The sequence below is a fragment of the Camponotus floridanus genome, unplaced genomic scaffold, assembly GCF_003227725.1.
Source record: "Camponotus floridanus strain SB8 unplaced genomic scaffold, Cflo_v7.5 scaffold310, whole genome shotgun sequence".
NCBI lineage: Eukaryota > Metazoa > Arthropoda > Insecta > Hymenoptera > Formicidae > Camponotus > Camponotus floridanus.
In genome coordinates, this window is record NW_020229449.1 from 86,407 (window position 1) to 104,100 (window position 17,694).

At 38.2% G+C, this 17,694-nt stretch overlaps 1 protein-coding gene across 1 annotated transcript; it reads right to left on the minus strand.

Annotated features, from left to right (window-relative positions):
• Window positions 1-5,791: 5,791 nt before the first annotated feature.
• LOC112638505 lies at window positions 5,792-8,992 on the minus strand. The gene is made up of 6 exons (XM_025410381.1): window positions 8,890-8,992; window positions 7,889-8,119; window positions 7,507-7,595; window positions 6,418-6,580; window positions 6,130-6,295; window positions 5,792-5,843 (listed from the first exon to the last, which is right to left on the minus strand). The coding sequence occupies exons 1-6, from the start codon at window positions 8,990-8,992 to the stop codon at window positions 5,792-5,794; spliced, it is 804 nt and encodes a 267-aa protein (XP_025266166.1).
• Window positions 8,993-17,694: the final 8,702 nt, after the last annotated feature.

Genomic DNA, 17,694 nt, shown 5'->3' on the forward strand with positions numbered 1-17,694 from the left:
AGTGATTTCAGAGAATTCCCGACGTCATATACACTGAGACGATGTGCAAAATATAAGAGCATATTGATCGACGAGTGGCATAAACTCATATGATGCGCAAGTCAATTAAAGCAACAAGGATACAATATAAACAAATAATCGCACCGTTGATGTCGATCGAATCGAAAAGAAAAAATGGAATGGGAGTATTCACGTCTCGCGCGATGACGCTAACCGACAATAAGATCGATTACGTGACTGGGAATCCAACGAGCTATGATCGCTTACGATTGCTCGACGCTTCGCGCCGAGCTGGTCACAACGCTCACGACAACGAGATCCTGTCGATCATAGAGGAACTTCGCGAAGCTGGTCTTATTATAAATTAAACGGTGTCTCGATAAAACTAATCAGTCGATCGACGTTACTCACATCGAAAAAAAATGCCTATCAACAAATTTGGATTATTCGAACGGAGAAATGAAGAAATCTGCACAAGCGATCATTGGAGTAAATTGGTGACAAGTTACTTGCGTCGAAACGCTCTGTGTCGCGTCGCTACGGACTATGACGCGAGGTCGCGCAATTGTCGTGTAGCGCAACCTGAGGCTGATACCGATGCAATCAACAAACTGTATGTGGAACAATATGTTAAAACGTTGAAGAATCAACAGAAAGAATCAGACGAGAAGCTGATTGCGTTCGAGAAGGATATGCGAGCTTTGCAGATTGCGATAAACGAACTTCGACGTGCGAAGATTCGTCGTACGAACAATGCATATAATACGCTATACTAAATACCCGATGATGCTGGTATGCGTTCTTTTCTTTCTCTTCCTCCATCTTGGTCAAAACGTATTCTAAGTCGGCATAGACCACAAATGGAAGCCGCTCTTTCCTGTTGTAGTTGTGGAACTCGAGCCACTTGTCTTTGTCGCTCGGCAATCGGATAGCGCAGTCGTTCATCTCCCCGCAGTCGACCGTATGCGACTGCAACTTGGCGTCCGAACCAAAATAATGCAAGCATCTGTAAAAGAAAGAAAAATTTTAATTAAGATTTAAACAATCCATATTGTAATTATATAAATTATAATTATTCAAATAATATAAAATAAACTTACCGGTCGCAGATATATTTGTGATTCTTGTGTTTGCTCAGTTGTGAGCTCACAAGCCTGGATAAATTTTTTATCCAAGCAAAGTGTCCCACGCTGTTGTCATCTTCAATGTACAGCAAGTTAACATGCTTGTCCCGCTTCTGATTCGAAAGACGTATCGGGACAACGTTCTTGTCTTCGATGCCGTACACGTTGATTGAAATGTTATTTGCATGTTCAAATTTCTTAATCTGATTCACAATCGCTGGAAACTCAATGTCCCGGAGATTCAGCACTGTCGCGTAATGCGGGTACGATGATTCCCGTTCCGCGTTCCTTTCGGCGGGTATAGGGCGGCGACCACTGCCCACGCGAAACACGCATTGTCTTTCGATTGCACGTTTATCACCGCTCTCTTCGTCGCAATCTCTCGCGGTAACTTGATGTGACATCCCGCACACAAAGGATTATACTTGTTTATATTTACATTTAAATTCTGTATTCGCGACAAAGCCCACCCGCTGTCGCGTTCCTGAAACTCTTCCAGAGATGCTAGAATGGACTCGATAACGCGCCGTTCGTACCACTCGCGTAAATCCGATGTGCGAAAGAGTTCACAGTTTTTCGTATTCACACTTTTATTGGCGCGTTTATCTCCGGCCACAAATTCACCATTAAACACAGTGTTCACTTTTACAGTGTTGTGTTTTCTTAGAGCGTCCTGCACATGTTGTATCACAATGTCTTCGACATCCTCGAGAAATTGACGAGGTTCGATATGGTTTGTATTAATTACAGCACCGGTCAAAATTCGGCTATCAAATGCGGTATCGATCTCTCGCCAAACGAGTCTTTCCGCGTTATTGTCATCGCTGTAATCGCCACCACTGGAATAAATCGCCTCTGCAATCGAATTTTTGCACTTTCGAGTCGCGCGATTTTGGCTACCAGGGATTGTCTACATCCGATCAAGAGTCGCGGACGCTTGACACGACTGCGTTCTTCGAGCTCTTTGATTATTTCCTCGCAACGCTGCAGCCATGCAAAATACTCGCCCAAGGTGGTAATTTGGTGAGATCGCTCCATCAGATCGCGTTCAGTCCGCTCGATGTTTTCCATTTTCTTCTTATCTTTTTTACACTACGTCACACTTTTCTACGGAGCATTTGCACTTTTTGCACACGATAAATAATACCGTTCGCTTGAACGTGAAATCGCGCAAATATCTTTCTGGAGGGACACCACTATACTCTTCTATAACCGGCGTGTCGATGCGCTCAAATCACAGTGACTTGATGCGCTTCAATCATCCCTGTATTTCGTCTAAATCTTTTTATCTTTGCGTAAAATAAATAAGTATGGTGTATCGTAATAATTATTTTATATTTACATCTCAGAAAAAATTCATTCTCTCTCACACGCGTGGTAAGAGCACAAAGCAGCCAAACATCGGGGCTGATACGTTGCAATTCTTCCAAGAAAAAATATGGAAAATAATTTTGGGTCGGCCCTAACATCCAATCCTCTTCAAATACCGCTCTTTTTTGTTTATGCTAGTCATAAAACATTCAACACGTCCCCAAACATCCCCCGCGCCTCTGTACTATGATTTGACATGTTTCAATCCTCCTCCTTCTCCTTATATATATATTTCATCCAATCCTTTCTCATCTTTTGAATGTGGGAAGGTACAACGCAGAAAGAGCATGAACATCGATAGAAAAAAGAAAAAGAAAAGAAAAGAAAGAAGGTTGTGCCCTAAGATGCAATCCTCTTCCAAGGAATACAGCTATATATTGTTTTATGTTAAAAAATATATAAGGAAAAGGAGCTGCACTAGAGTATCATTTTTTCTTTCGTTGCTCTTCTGTGATTTTCTTTCGTTGCTCTTCTGTGTTTTTCTTTCGTTGCTCTTCTGTGTGTAATCTTGTGCAATGGCTGAAGTAATTATTATCGATGATGATGATTACGATATGGATCTGATTGTGGCTGAGAGGATGGAGATAGAGAAAGAGGAGATGAATATTGGTGATCACGAATTAGCAGACGAGGATGGGCTTGATGATGAAATGTTACTTGATGTAATAGAACCGTTGACGGATAGTGACTATAATAGTGATGACAGTGAGGATGGTGATGAATTGTGGCAAAGAAAACAACGACACCTAGAACTACCTGAAATATTAACGTTGAATGAAACGCTAAAAATATGTTGCATATCGTGGTATTATGAAGAAAATGGAGAAAATTCGAAATATTGCACTGAATGCTTTATCCAACGAGCGTTTTTATTTATAGAGGCTAAATCTGTTAGAGAACATAGAACCACAACTTATTGCAATATAGAGGCTATGTCATGCAGAGAGTGCAGGAAATCTTTACATCAAGTAATGCCATGCGACATGTGCCCTGTTTGCAAACATTAAAATAGATGAGTCATGGATAACATTGTAAGTATCTTTTAATTTATTATATCAAAAGTATCTTAAAATAAATTATTAAATAATTTAAACTAATGAAATGTATATATTTTCTTTTGTTTCAGGAGCAGTCCCCTGCGACCATCATATTGGATATTTTTATTTGGATGTTCATGCTCTTTCTGCGTTGTACCTTGCCACATTCAAAAGATGAGAAAGAATTGGACGAAATATATATATATATATAAGGAGGAGGAGGAAGTAAAATATATATATGTATAAATGCCTTGTACATGTCTTAAAAAAATTTTTTCGCGAGCAATTTATGTTTGAAAATTTACGCACGAAAATTTATGTATGAAAATTTAATTTCTTTATCAATTCTTTATATTGTATACTTTTTTATTAAACTCACACATTTGAATAAATTATATATATTTTTAATTATAACAAAAAATGCAATTATTTACATGTCTTTCCCTTATGCTCCAATCCTTTGTGTGCTCTCGCATTAATTATAAGTCTTATTATTATAAGTATCGTTCTCTCTCACACACGCGACAAGGGTACAAAGCAGTCGAACATCGGAGGCTGATATGTAAACGGGGGACAAAGGCTGGACCGAAATATCTCAAAAATATAAGTTTATGAAATAAAGTTATTAAAAATATATATAAGGGTATAAAAGGTTTTTTACAATATCCCATTTGCAAAAAAAAATTTTTTTGTCCCCCGACAATCTCTGAAAGCTTGTCCGCTTAATCTCTATTGTTTATACGTCGAACGGGAAAAAAAACCTGGAATTATCTATATTAGGGGGTGTACCTCGAGAGTACAAAGCAGCCGAAGATCGGTGCTGATATGTAAACGAGGGGAGCGGGGGGGGAGACAAAGCAGTCGAACATTGGCGCTGTTAAAATTTTTCCTTAAAAAATAAAATAAAAAATAAAATAAAATAAAATAAGATGATAAAATAAAATAAAATAAGATGATAAAATAAAATAAAATAAGATGATAAAAAATGATTTTTTTGGTTAGGCCCAAAATCATCTTCAAAAGAATACCGTCCTTTTTTTTGTTTATGCATGTCATAAAACATCCAACACGTGCATCCCCCACCCCGCAATCCCCGCGTGACGTCATACCTCGCTCCGCTGAGATCCCCTCGCACCTCACCTCCCCTGAGAGGACCTGAGTTAGAACCCGCCTAGTACTAACTACTGACATCTAGTAAACTACTCTGGATCGATCAAACACGAACATTCAAAAACGCCATTTGATATTTTTTAACAATATATAACAATATATAACAGTTTTAGACATCTTCTTGATAGTTTAATAGATAACAAGATCACGATATGAATAGTTATCATAAAATATGTTAGAAGGATATTTTTATTCTTAATATGATAATTATTTCATGCATTGGTCATGATAACTATCAAAAAGATGTTCAAAAAACTGATATTATATAGATTATTAAGACATTTTTCCTGCAGATAAAACACAACATGTACTTATTGTTTTATTTAATCATTGTAAAGGTTTTATATTTTTTAATAAAAGAACATTTCGTTTTTTAGATAACTCATTTTAATAAAAAAGATTTATACAAAAGATAAATGAAATCCTTTATTTTAATAAATAATTCTATTACTTTTGATAATTGACAAATCTTTTCTTTTTAGTTCTATCATACTAACATTACATATATGTTACGTTATAATTATAATGTACGCAAATGTTTAACAAAAATTATAAGCGAATTCAACGGTTTGATGACTATTTATATTAGATAAATATCTTACACACATACAATATCAATATTTAAAAAAAATAACAATATTTATAAAGAAAAAAAATATTTATGATAAAATACATAAGCATACAAAATAGGAACATAATTTATAAAGAGAAAATATATTTATAGAAAATATATTTATAGATAATAATTATAGAAAATATATTTATTGAAAGGATGCGCGTTATTGCTTGAACAACATAATATTTAAATTCTAATCTTAAACTATATAATCTTATAGACTAATCAGATAAAATAAAAATAAACATGAAATCTCTTTGAAATATATAATTACAAAAACGTAATATAAAATGAAAATTTTGTTTTTAGTAGATATACGAAAAATTAGGAAAAATATTTATAAAATATACTTGGAAATATTAAAGAGATACTAGGAAAAATTAAATCCTAAAAATTTGATTTATTATATATTTGTTATAGACTATATTGTTATAGACTATAATAGTTGTGTAATATTTGATTAATACTGAGATCTAAATTAGAGATCTGAGATCTTGACTTCCACAGTCATAAGTTTCACTAATACTAATGAAATCATTTAAGTTGTGATTAAAATTAATAGCGGAACTATCTTGGATTTTTGCTTTTTTAATTCCTATAATATTTGTACTTAAATCGTGAATTCTATTAATATTATCATCAATGTCATGTTCATGTCTTTTTTTATTTGTCGGTATATTTTGACTGACCTTTTTTTCCTGTATCTCCTTCCAAGTATTTCGTATATCTACTGCACTTCGTCGATATAATTGGCGAGTACTTACAATATTCTTTTTTTTATATTCAATTTTTCCAGCCATTTTTTTAATTTTTTTCCTTATCAGAATAAAAATTGTCTATTCTATTATTATTATTTTCGTCATCCTGCTTTTTTCTTTTCATTTGATTTTTCTGTCTGTCAGGAGCGTGCTTTAGCCAAATCTTAATACCATCCTCTATTTCCTTGTTAGTCACTCCAGATGTACGTTTGATGGATTCTAGAAAAAATTAACAGATCATACATGTCATTAAAAAGCATTTTATAGAAGAGTATTAACATTTCAAGTAGAAAAATATATTGATATGATATATAAGTATCACATGAGTGAAATATACTCACCTACAATTACAGTCTTTAAGCATAAATCTGAAAAGGGTCGTTTATTTAACCTTTTCCCATAGAAACTGAATTCTGATGCTAATGCATCTGTAAAAAGGTATCTCAAAATTCTTGATATTTTTGTAGAGATATCTCGTCCACCAATTGTACATAGAAAAGCAGTCTGAAAACATCGCAAAAATAAGATTTCACAACATGCACTTTTTAATATTATAAGAAACAAATATAGTATAAAGAATACATACACATATACATATACATATACATACATATCCTTTATGCTATATTATTTTCTTACAATGTTAAAAAGCATGTGTGAATATTATATATATATAATATATACATATATATATATACATATATAGTAAAAAAATAAATTTTATATACCAAAATGTCTATTTGTGTTTTATCTGTAAGTGTTTGTTCTACATGATGAACATCATGTAAACTTTTCATAGGAAATTCAAAAGCAAAATTGTTTTGTAAGGGCAGTATTTCTTCTTTATTCCGCAAAAGGGCTAACATCTGTGAATTTTGTGTTTTTATGAGAGTTAAAAGCTGAATAACCTTTTCTTGGAAAACTGAAAAAATCGTTTTAAGAAAAATTTACATTATTGTATTGTATTAACTTTTAAAAAAAATTTATTTTTTTTAAAAGTTAATACGCTTTTTTTAAAAGTTAATACGCTCCTTCTAGGAGCGAGAGAAAGATGTATAAAGATCTATTAATAAGTAATAAAAATTATATTTCTAAGTTTTTTAATAAATTAAATAATAATTTAAATAAGAAAGCATTCATTTCGTTCTTTGTTTAGATTTTGTTAATATTAAAATATTTCAAACACTTATTTGTATTACTAAATGTAAAAAAAGACCTTAAGCAAACAAACTGTATAAATATAAGAAATATAAAAATATAAAATATAAAAAATATAAAAATATCATACCTATTGATTCTGTTAAACTATCATCTGTAGATGTAGTATGTGGTATTTTGTACGTATAAAATCTACTATTTTTATCTACATAGTCCGGAACGGATCTTGATGTAATCATATTATACGAGTTAAGTTTTGAAATATTACGTACAGTTTGTTCTATTACTTCAGTTCTACTACTAGCAGAATCTGCATCGGGAACAGAATCTGGGGTTTTCGGCGAATCTACATCAGATGAATCTGTTTCAGAAAAAAATTTTATAATGTTAGACAAATGTTTATAAAGTTATATATACATAAATGGTATTAGCAAAGTAGTATTAAATTTACTTATTATTTTAATTATGTATAAAGAATGCATTCAAAATTATGTAGATAAGTAGAAATAGTAAAAAATTTCAGCATTATTTAATGAAAATTTTCTTTAATAATGGAAAAATAAAATATTAATAGTATTATATTAAAATTATAATATTATATTATATCATATAAAATTATATATATATATTACTGCTAAAATTATAATAATTTACATTGATCAGAAATCGGAATATTCTTTCCAGTATTTTTATTTGTATTAAAAAATTTCCTTTTTAATTTTGGAGGCCGAATATAAATATTATCATTTTCTTCCTCATCACTTGATATAAATCGACGGGGCACTGTTATTTTTCTTTTAGAAATCTCAACCTCTTGATTATCCGTTTGCAAATCAGATGTAACTTCTGACAATTTACATTTTTGTTCAGCCTTTTGTAAATCATCTAAAATAATTCCATTAATCAAATATCTATATTTCAAAACAAATAAACTTATAATGAAATGATTATAATTACTACTAAATTTGCTTTTGAAAACATAGAATGGAAATAGTAAATGATAAATTTTAGTAAAATACATAAATACATAAATACATAATTTTTAATCCCACAAGTTAATAGAACTCAAAAATCTGAAATATTAAATGTAAATATAAATGTTCAACTATTAATTTTTTAATTATAAACGTTTTCCCATATTCTTTTCTTAACTAGATATTAATTTTAATTTAATAATAAGTAGTATAGAAACCATAAATAGTAAGTAATCTAACAAACAGTGTGCAACATGATTTTGTTTATCAAATTATGAGTAAAAATATTATAAATTAATTTTTCTTTTAATATTATATTATTAGATATTCATTGATATTACAGGAATTATATAGTATGTGTAATATTTAGAAATATTTTAAATTATAACAAATTGCTTTTTAGTTTGGATTTAGATAAGAATTAGATTTTTAATTTTAAATTAAAAGAGATTATATAAAATAACATAATACATTAATCAAGTTAGGGCCATTCGAGAATTCATTGTACATGTCTCATTGCCAGTTGCCAAAGCATTGTGATCCAATTAGCGTCAAGCTAATTCGACATTTGCAATGTATTCTGGAATGGCTCTTAGTTTACATAAGTAAATTAACTTATATAAAACTTTATCACAATATTTTTTATTTCTATAAATAATTAGTAAAATATTTTATGCTTACCAGTTTCATATAAACATCTCACTATTGAATAAAGTTTCCACTTTTCAGTATCTGGATATAATGTATTTTCTAATACTTTATTAAATGTTTTTTGATCTTTCATAGGTGGCCAAAAAACTTCTCTTTTTCGAGGAGTTATCCAAGTCTTTCTTACCACTGCAACACCACCTCCATCATCAAATTCAATTAATACATAAGACATAGTGATGTCAAACTGTTCGTATTGATTAGCATAAAAAGTATCATGTAATCCTACAAGAATAATTTTTTTTATAAAAAAAACTTGAAAAATGCATGCAGATATAATTACATTATTGTTATCTTTAATGTAACCTAATCTAATTTTTCTCAGTTTTTAAGAAGATAAAATAAATAAATATAGGTTAAAACACAACAAAATATCAAACTAGCTTGAGTAATACTTATACATATGCATCTTTACAATAAAAAATAACATAAATTACTTACTTGTAAATTAACTGTCGAGTAAAAATTACGATGCACGTACATGCAATAACGTGTTCACACCACAATCACATATAGGACTGCGGTCCAGAATAAACCTGCGCAGCACTTTTACACGCATGCGCGAATATATTATATTATGTATATGTATTGTATTGCATTTACTGTTATAATATGATTGCGTTTCGAAATTTATTGCTACTAATAAAAATCTCTAATGTACATAACGTGTATTTACATACATTGTTAGCACTAATTTTTGTTGCTTTAATCATAAAATTCTGTGAAAAATATATTAAAATTAATTTTGTAATTTTTATTTCATTATTAATTTATAATTATATATAATATTAACCTAGATAACAAAAGTAGTTATTTTGATGCGATTTGATATCAAAATAACTACTTTTGTTATTCAGGAGAAAAATGAAAACAGTTGTTATAAGACTTTATATAGATGTCTTTAGAACAGTTGTTATAAGACTTTATATAGACGTCTTTAGAACGTCTTTAAAATGACGTCTTTAAATGGTTTAAAAATGATGTCTTTTAAACATCCATCGTTAGTCGCTGACGTCATAGACCAAAAATAGACATCATTATGTCGTCTTCTGACGTCACTTTGCTACTTGGGTCTCTAGACATTTGCGCATATTTCTATATTGAATAAAAAAAGTGTCGTCGAAACTGCCTCAGGACATATATATTGTGACGTTGCCGTCCTTTAGAGCGTCCATCCGTCCCGAGATTTTAAGGGGCGCCGGCCGAGCGGCCGCGCCAGAATCAACCTCGAGAGAGCGCTATCTAAAAATCCCCGGAGAGACGAGCGATATCGTATTTTGTAAGAATTTTTATTAATTATACCGATATGCTTCTTTGTTGGTAATAAACGACAACGGGCACCTCGCCGGAGAAGATCCGGAGGACCGGAAGCACATCAAGGAAGATTGCAGCAGGACGCTTGACGACAGCGAACGGAGGAGATAATAACGGATGAAGGGACGATACCAGGGGAATTTACCCCCGTCCCAGGAAGGAGGACAGACGTCCGATCGACGCTACCCTCCGAGGAGGACCAGCGACAGCGGAGCCTCCAACGGGCCCTTGTACCGGGGCCCGCGACAGCGATTATATAATTCAAATTGAATTAATTGCGCGCGAAGCGTTAAAAGCGCCGCGGATCTCGCGAGGCGCCAGGATCTTTCGCGTGCCGAATCCTGATTGGCCGCGGGGCTGCGCACCCCACTAAGCGGTCATTGACGCCGCTATCGACCCCGGGCCGCGAGATCCCAGGATCATTCTGGTGCGGACGCTGGCTAGAGATAGTAGTTAAACTTTGATTGTCGCGAGAGAATTTGTGTGTTGGTCGCCGCTATCGAGACCGAGCTGAGGACGAGGCCGAGGACCCCAGCAGGAGGACGTGTTATCGGTGAGGTTGCCCATCCTTTCGTAAAAGCCACGTACGCGATTTCGTCCGCGTGCCGGCCGTTCTGCCGCCGTCGCCATCTTTTTCGTGTTTCGCGACCGCTCGAGCCGTTTGCCGAGACGGTGATATTTCGTGAATTTGTCGGGCGACTGGAGGCAAGCGACCGAGGAAGGACCTTTGTAACGTCGGCGATAAATTGATAAGGCAACGTTCGTCTCTCTCCGGGTTTCGGGTGTTCTTTACGCGAAGCTATTGACCGGCGAATTTCGACCGCGTGCGCGAAGGATCGTGAAAGCGAATACCGCCCGGGTTGTCGTACCGCCGTTGTCGCCGCGTGGAATACCCCGTGACGTGTCTCAGGGCGATTTTTGGATGTCTGATAGCGTGTATGTCGTCAGTAATTGTAAGAGTGCGTGTGAACGTTTTTGGGTATTTCTTTGTCGAGTGAGTGTGAAAGTAATTGCGTCGTCGTCGCGCTTATTACGCCGCCGAAAAGAACGTAACAACGGGTAATAGAATATGGTCGTCTTTGTCGCGCCTATTACGCTGTCGAATGGCGCGTAATAAATAATGTGTAGCGTCTGCCGAGTTTATAGAGTGTGGTGTGAAATAATCGCCAGAGTTTAGAGAGTAAAATTGAGCGATTTGCGCGGAAGAAAAAGGCGAGATATCGGCGGAGAAAATTCTCCGTGTACCGTCGGCTATCGAAATTTAAGAGTATCGTTCGCCTATCGCAGATATGATCCGTCTTCGCACAAGTATTCAGTATCTTCGGTTACGTATGATGTCGAATTAGTAAGCTGTCGATTTGTTCGCGAATTAGGAAATTGCGGGGAAACGTCCGTTGCGACAAGTCGTCGATCAGGCTACAGAAAGTATGCTATCGTTGGAATAATATCCGCGAATATTTTTGTACCGAAAATTCTTATTATTCCGTAAAGCCTCGCTCTGTCCGGCGAACTCCGGCCATAAAAACGGGCTCGGATAAATAACCGGATTGTATTAGCGCTCTCATTCTCGGTGTCGATTCGAGCAGATCCTTGTTTAGAATACCGTCGCAATTTTCGTGCCAGGATCAATTATATTGTCTTTTTCGCTTTCGTATTTCGTTGTATTGTGGACCGTCGTTTCTTGATTTGTATAATTCGTTCCCGTTTTTCGGGGAATTAATAGCGAACTAATATTTTTGTAAGGAATTGTTAAATTCAGTTCAATTGTCGCTTATTATTGTTTGCTGAGGCATTGTTCAAAACTGATTCAATGCATGTTATTGATTTGTTAATTATTCACTCGTAGTGTTACTTTATTTTCCTAGTAATAAACTTGTTATTTTTTTTTGTTCAAATCGCGTAATTTATTTAAGTATTCGTCTCGCTTGGTTGTCGATTGTCGTTCTGTCTGTCGTCCGTTAATTTCGCTAAGACTCGCATAATCAATTAACTTTCTCTAATAACCCCTCCCCTCTACCGTTAGGCGAGCTAGTCGGCCCATGGCGAAGCAGGCTATCGTTTTCTTTTAACGTCTTTCGGATTTTCGCGAAAACTGATGCGTGAAAGACCGCATCTGGCGCCCAGCTTTTCGATATATCGATACGGTCTCCGCTCCGCCGCGGCTCGCGCGAGAACGTCCTCCATCCCGGTTCCTCAGAACGCGAGTATAATAATTTCGTTATTGTTTTTGACGGCGTTTTCGCTCCCCCGCGCACGCTCCCATCCAACATCTCGAGGGGTGTCGCGATTCACTTTGAATCTCAATTGAATAAACGTCACAATATATGTATATATATATATTGTGACGTTGCCGCGCGTCCATCCGCCTCGATATTTTTAACGAGACGCGGGCCGAGCGGCCGCGCCAGAATCTACGCCGAGAGAACAATATCGGGCTCCCCGGAGAGACGAGCCATATCGTTATTTTTGTTGCGTTTATTAATTTTATTCGTCATTTCTTTTGTATCGAGCGAATTTCGGGCAATCCGCCGGAGAAGATCAGGAGGGCGAGGAGCACATCGAGAGATCTTACGTCACGGCGGACGACTCGGCGCTTCTCGATCGCCAGCGAGGGACGAAATAGCGTCCGAAGAATCCAACCACCAGACGCCAAGGGGGCAACATCGCCCCTTCTCGGCCAAACAGGGTGAAGGCCGAGTCGGCGCTACCTCCCCCGCAGAGGCGAGAACGACAGCGGAGCCTCCACCGGGCCGTTGAAAATGGGCCCGCGACAGCAACATTTTAATTTGAGGTCATTGCGCGCCAGGCGCTGAAATACCTCGCATTTCGCGAGGCGCCAGGATCTCTCGCGTGCCGCGATATGATTGGCCGCGGGGCTGCGCACCCCTCTACGCGGTCATTGACGCCGCTATCGACCCGAGATCGCGAGATCCAGGGATCATTCTGGTGCGGGACCTCGAGCTCAATAGTCGCTCTAATTAATTGTCGTTTTCGTGTGTGAGATCTTTGTCGCCGCTATCGAGACTGACCAGAGGACGAGGCCGAGGACCATCCCCAGCAGGAAGAGGTGTTATCGGTGAGGTTGCCCATCTTTCCTTTGTGAGCCACGTACGCGATTTAGTCCACGGGCCGGTCGTTCTGCCGCCGTCGCCATTTTTCGTGTTTCGCGACCGCTCAGGCTCAGTGCCGAGACGGTGATATTTTGCGTATTTTCGGGCGACCGGATGCAAGCGACCGAGGAAGGACCATCGTAACGTCGGCATTAGATTGATAAGGCAACGTTCGTCTCTCTCCGGGTTTCGAGGTATTCATTACGCGTAGCCATCGACCGCCGAATATCGACCGCGTGCGCGAAGGATCGCGAAAAGCGTACGCCGCCCGTGTCGTCGTGTCGTGTCGTTGCCGCGTGAATATTTCCGTAAATTATCTCAGGGCGATTCTTGTGTCGGATTTCGTGTATGTCGTCGTCGATTGTTAAGATTATGAGCGTTTATGCTATTTTATTGTAGTGTGAGCGTGAAAGCATTTGCGTCTTCGTCGCGCTTATTACGCCGTCGGATAGAGCGTAATAAAGAATAAATTGTATCCTTCGAATTTGTCGTGGTGCGAAATAATCGCCAAAGTACGATCGATGGTGAAATCTGAGCGGCTTGCGCGGATGAAAGAGGTAAAACGCCGGCAGAGAAAATCTCCGGCCGCCGTCGGCCATCGAATATCGAAAATATCGTTCGCTTGTCGCATACAAGATCCGTCTTCGCAAAAGTATTAATTATTTTCGATCTCTGGTTCATTAGACTATCGAGCTATTAAGTGGTCGTTTTGTTTCGCGAACTAGGAAATTGCGGGGAAAAGTCCGTAGCGATAAGTTGTCGGTCTGGCTGCCGAAATTACGATATCGTTTGAGTATTATCCGCGAATATTTTTGTGCCGAAAATCCTTAGTATTCCGTAAAGTCTCGCTCAGTCCTGCGAACTCCGGCCATAAAAAACGGGCTCGGATAAACAACCGGATTGTATTAGCGCTCTCGTTTTCGTTGTCGATTCGAGCAGATACTTTTTCAGAGTACCGTCGCAATTTTCGTGCCAGGATTAATTATATTGTATTTTTCGTTTTCGTATGTCGTTCGAATTTATTGTGAACCGTCGTTTCAACTTGATTTGTATGATCCGCTCTCTTTTCTAGTGGAATTAATAACGAACCAATGTCTCGGTAAGGAATTATTAATCTCGGAAGAATTATCGCTTCTTATTGATTGCTGATTTAATGTTCAAAATTGATCCATTTCTTATTATTAATCTATTATTGATCACTCGTATGATTACTTTATTTTTCTAGTAATAAGCTTGTTATCTTTCTTTGTTCAATTCGCGTAATTTATTTAAGTGTTCGTCTCGCTTAATTGTCGATTGTCGTTTTGTCTGTCGTCTGTTGGTTCCGTGAAGACTCGCATAATCAATTAACTTTCTCTAACGACCCCTTCCCTCTACCGTTAGGCGAGCTAGTCGGCCCGTGGCGAAGCAGGCTACCGTTTTTAGCGTCTTTTCGCGAAAACTGATGCGTGAAAGACCGCATTTGGCGCCCAGCTTTTCGATATATCGATACGGTCTCCGCTCCGCCGCGGCTCGCGCGAGAACGCCCTCCATCTCTGTTCCTCAGAACGCGAGTATAATAATTTCGTTATTGTTTTTGACGGCGTTTTCGCTCCCCCGCGCACGCTCCCATCCAACATCTCGAGGAGTGTCGCGATTCATTTTGAATCTAATTGAAATAAACGTCGCAATATATATATATATATATATATATATATATATACACATACACAATACATAGACAAATTTTAAAATATCGTTTTAATTAAATTCAATACACTATATAACATTCATTTGTAAACAAAATTTCGAAACTTTATCCATCTGTTTTTTACAACATCATATATATTTTTTACTTTTATATTGAATTGTTTTATTTTATCTTATCTTATTATATAGATAGAATATATAATTTATTCATTCATTTTTAGTCACACTACTAGCTGCAATAACATTCAATTGTTTCTTAATCAAGCGAAAAATATCTCCTACCTGCGTGAAATTTAAATCCGGATACACGGAAATACTTTCTTCCTGAAGGATGTTTGAACTGTTATCATCCTTCGGCGTGATAATTGCCTTTGTCAATATTAAACCTTGCAATAAAACACATAAAATTGTTCCAAACATAATTTGCATTTTTAATAAACGTTTGCACTTAATCGGTTTCCGTTCAACCCTCAATTAATTGTTTTTTTCACTCTACTAATTCTGATGTGTAAATGGAATTGATATTAATTCACATAGATACATATATTTTCGATAAATTCTTTAAAAGTCTGTTTTAACGAATCGCAAGTTATTATCTTCTAATATTATGTTAGTAGGGAGAATAGGTCGATTCTAACCCACTTTTTCCACGGGTGCGAGAGAGAGGTCTCGTAGAGCGAGAGAGATAGAAAGATATCCGAGGGGCAGGGTGACGGCGGCGCGGGTGAGCAGGGGGGGGGGTAGGTAGGGCGAGGGGAGCCGCTCGCCGTCGGATGGGTAAACGGTGGGTCGTGACGTCACGCGGAGGGGGAGGGCGAGGGGGAGCGGACCGTGGGTCGTGACGTCACGCGGAGGGGTGGGCGAGGGAGCGAGGGGGAGCGGGCGCGAGAGCGAGGGAGAGGGAGAGAGAGCGCGCGCGCGTCCCTGGTTACGGCGGGCGCGCGTCCCTGGATACGGCGCGTCGGAGCGTCTCTGGACGAGGCGCGCTAGGCGCGCGCGATAAGCGGCGATCGCCCCGTCGGGCGCGAGACAGAGATAAGGTCGACGTTAATAATAGAGCGGAGCGGATGCGTCCAACGCAGGCCGGGAAGAGATATGACGTACGATTTATATGACGTACGATTTTATATAAAATATTATTTTATATAAAATTTTATACGATGTATAATGTACGATGTATATTAGATTTATTTCGAGGAGGAGGAGGAGGGAATTCTTCGCGAAGCGAGGAGAGACGAGGATGACGTAAATCTAGGAGAGAAAAAATAAATTACGTGTACAATTTATTTATTTAGTTATTTATTTATTTATTTATTTATTTATTACGTCACGAAGCTACATGCGTAGATACATATGTACGTCGAAAATAATATCGGTACTCGCGATCGTTTCGCCTTACAAATTGTGATAGAGTCCGAATAGCAGAGCGTGCAACTCGCAGTCGATTAGATCGTTCGCGATGAAGTGCTCGTGCCGACGAATTGCTTCCGGAATATCGCCGGGGTGGTCGTTCTCCGTCGCGATATCTAGAAAACGCGATAACTTGGCGTCTACGGTCTCGAGTACGCCGGTCAACGACGCGACGATGCGATTGACGCACAGCTCGAGAACGAACAGCGCCTTCACGGTAGATTGCGACAGAGCGATGCGATTCTTTGGCGTCTCGAATCGCAGCGTCTTCAGATTGTTTATCTTGCCGAATCGAAGCGTCACGGTTCCGACGATTATGGACGTCGGAGGGCGCGCAACAGCCTCGTCCAAATCGTTCTCGAAATACGGCAGTATATCGTTGCGCAGAGCGAGCAGATCCTTCCATATGTCGGGCGTCAGAGATATCTCCTTTCCATGGCAGTCTCCTAGGACGATGTCGACTCGAGATTCGCGCTTCACGGCTACGGCGATGTCGATATATTTATACGCCGTCTTGGTCAGAGGATATCGTCTTCCTAGTATTCGAATCGGATGTCTCGCGAAATTGATCTCGCGTTTGAACAGCCAGTTTCTATTGCATCTGTCGAGATCGCAGAGAAAAAAAATGACGTTATTATGCGAAAATAGCCGATCGAGGCGGAGATCGAGAGCGCTCGGGCGAGGTAACTCGCGCATACTCACTCGTCCTCGGTGTACAGTCGAGCTTTCTTGATCACGGGCGGAGTGTCCGAACGATCGCGGGTGGTATCCTCGTCCTTGGCGGAAGCCGCGTAATCGTCTCGACGATTAGGCGGGACGACGAAGGGGCCCGTCATCGGCGGCGCCGACGGAGTCGCGGGCGTCGCGGGCGTCGCGGACGAATCCCCGAACACTCTGCGGTACTCCTGTCCTGGTCCGGCGAACATGATCGGTCTCGCGAACAGGGCTTCGATGTTCGTAGGAAAACATTGCGGTGGCGACGGCGTCGTTAACGTTGGTCGTCGCGAGGGGCGAGAGAGAGATTCGTCGGAGACGCTCGCTTAGAATCGGACGCGCGTTAATCGCGAGTATCGTTGGAAATGTCGCGCGCAACGATCGAGACGCGTCTTATATACGATGCGATCTCGATCGTCGTCTCGATATCTTTATTCTCGACGCGCGCGCGTTAATTAATGCAGCGGAAGCGGTTTAGAACAGCGGTTTAGAACAGCATATTAAATGTAATCTTAACGTTAGGTTTCAGGATTTCCTGATC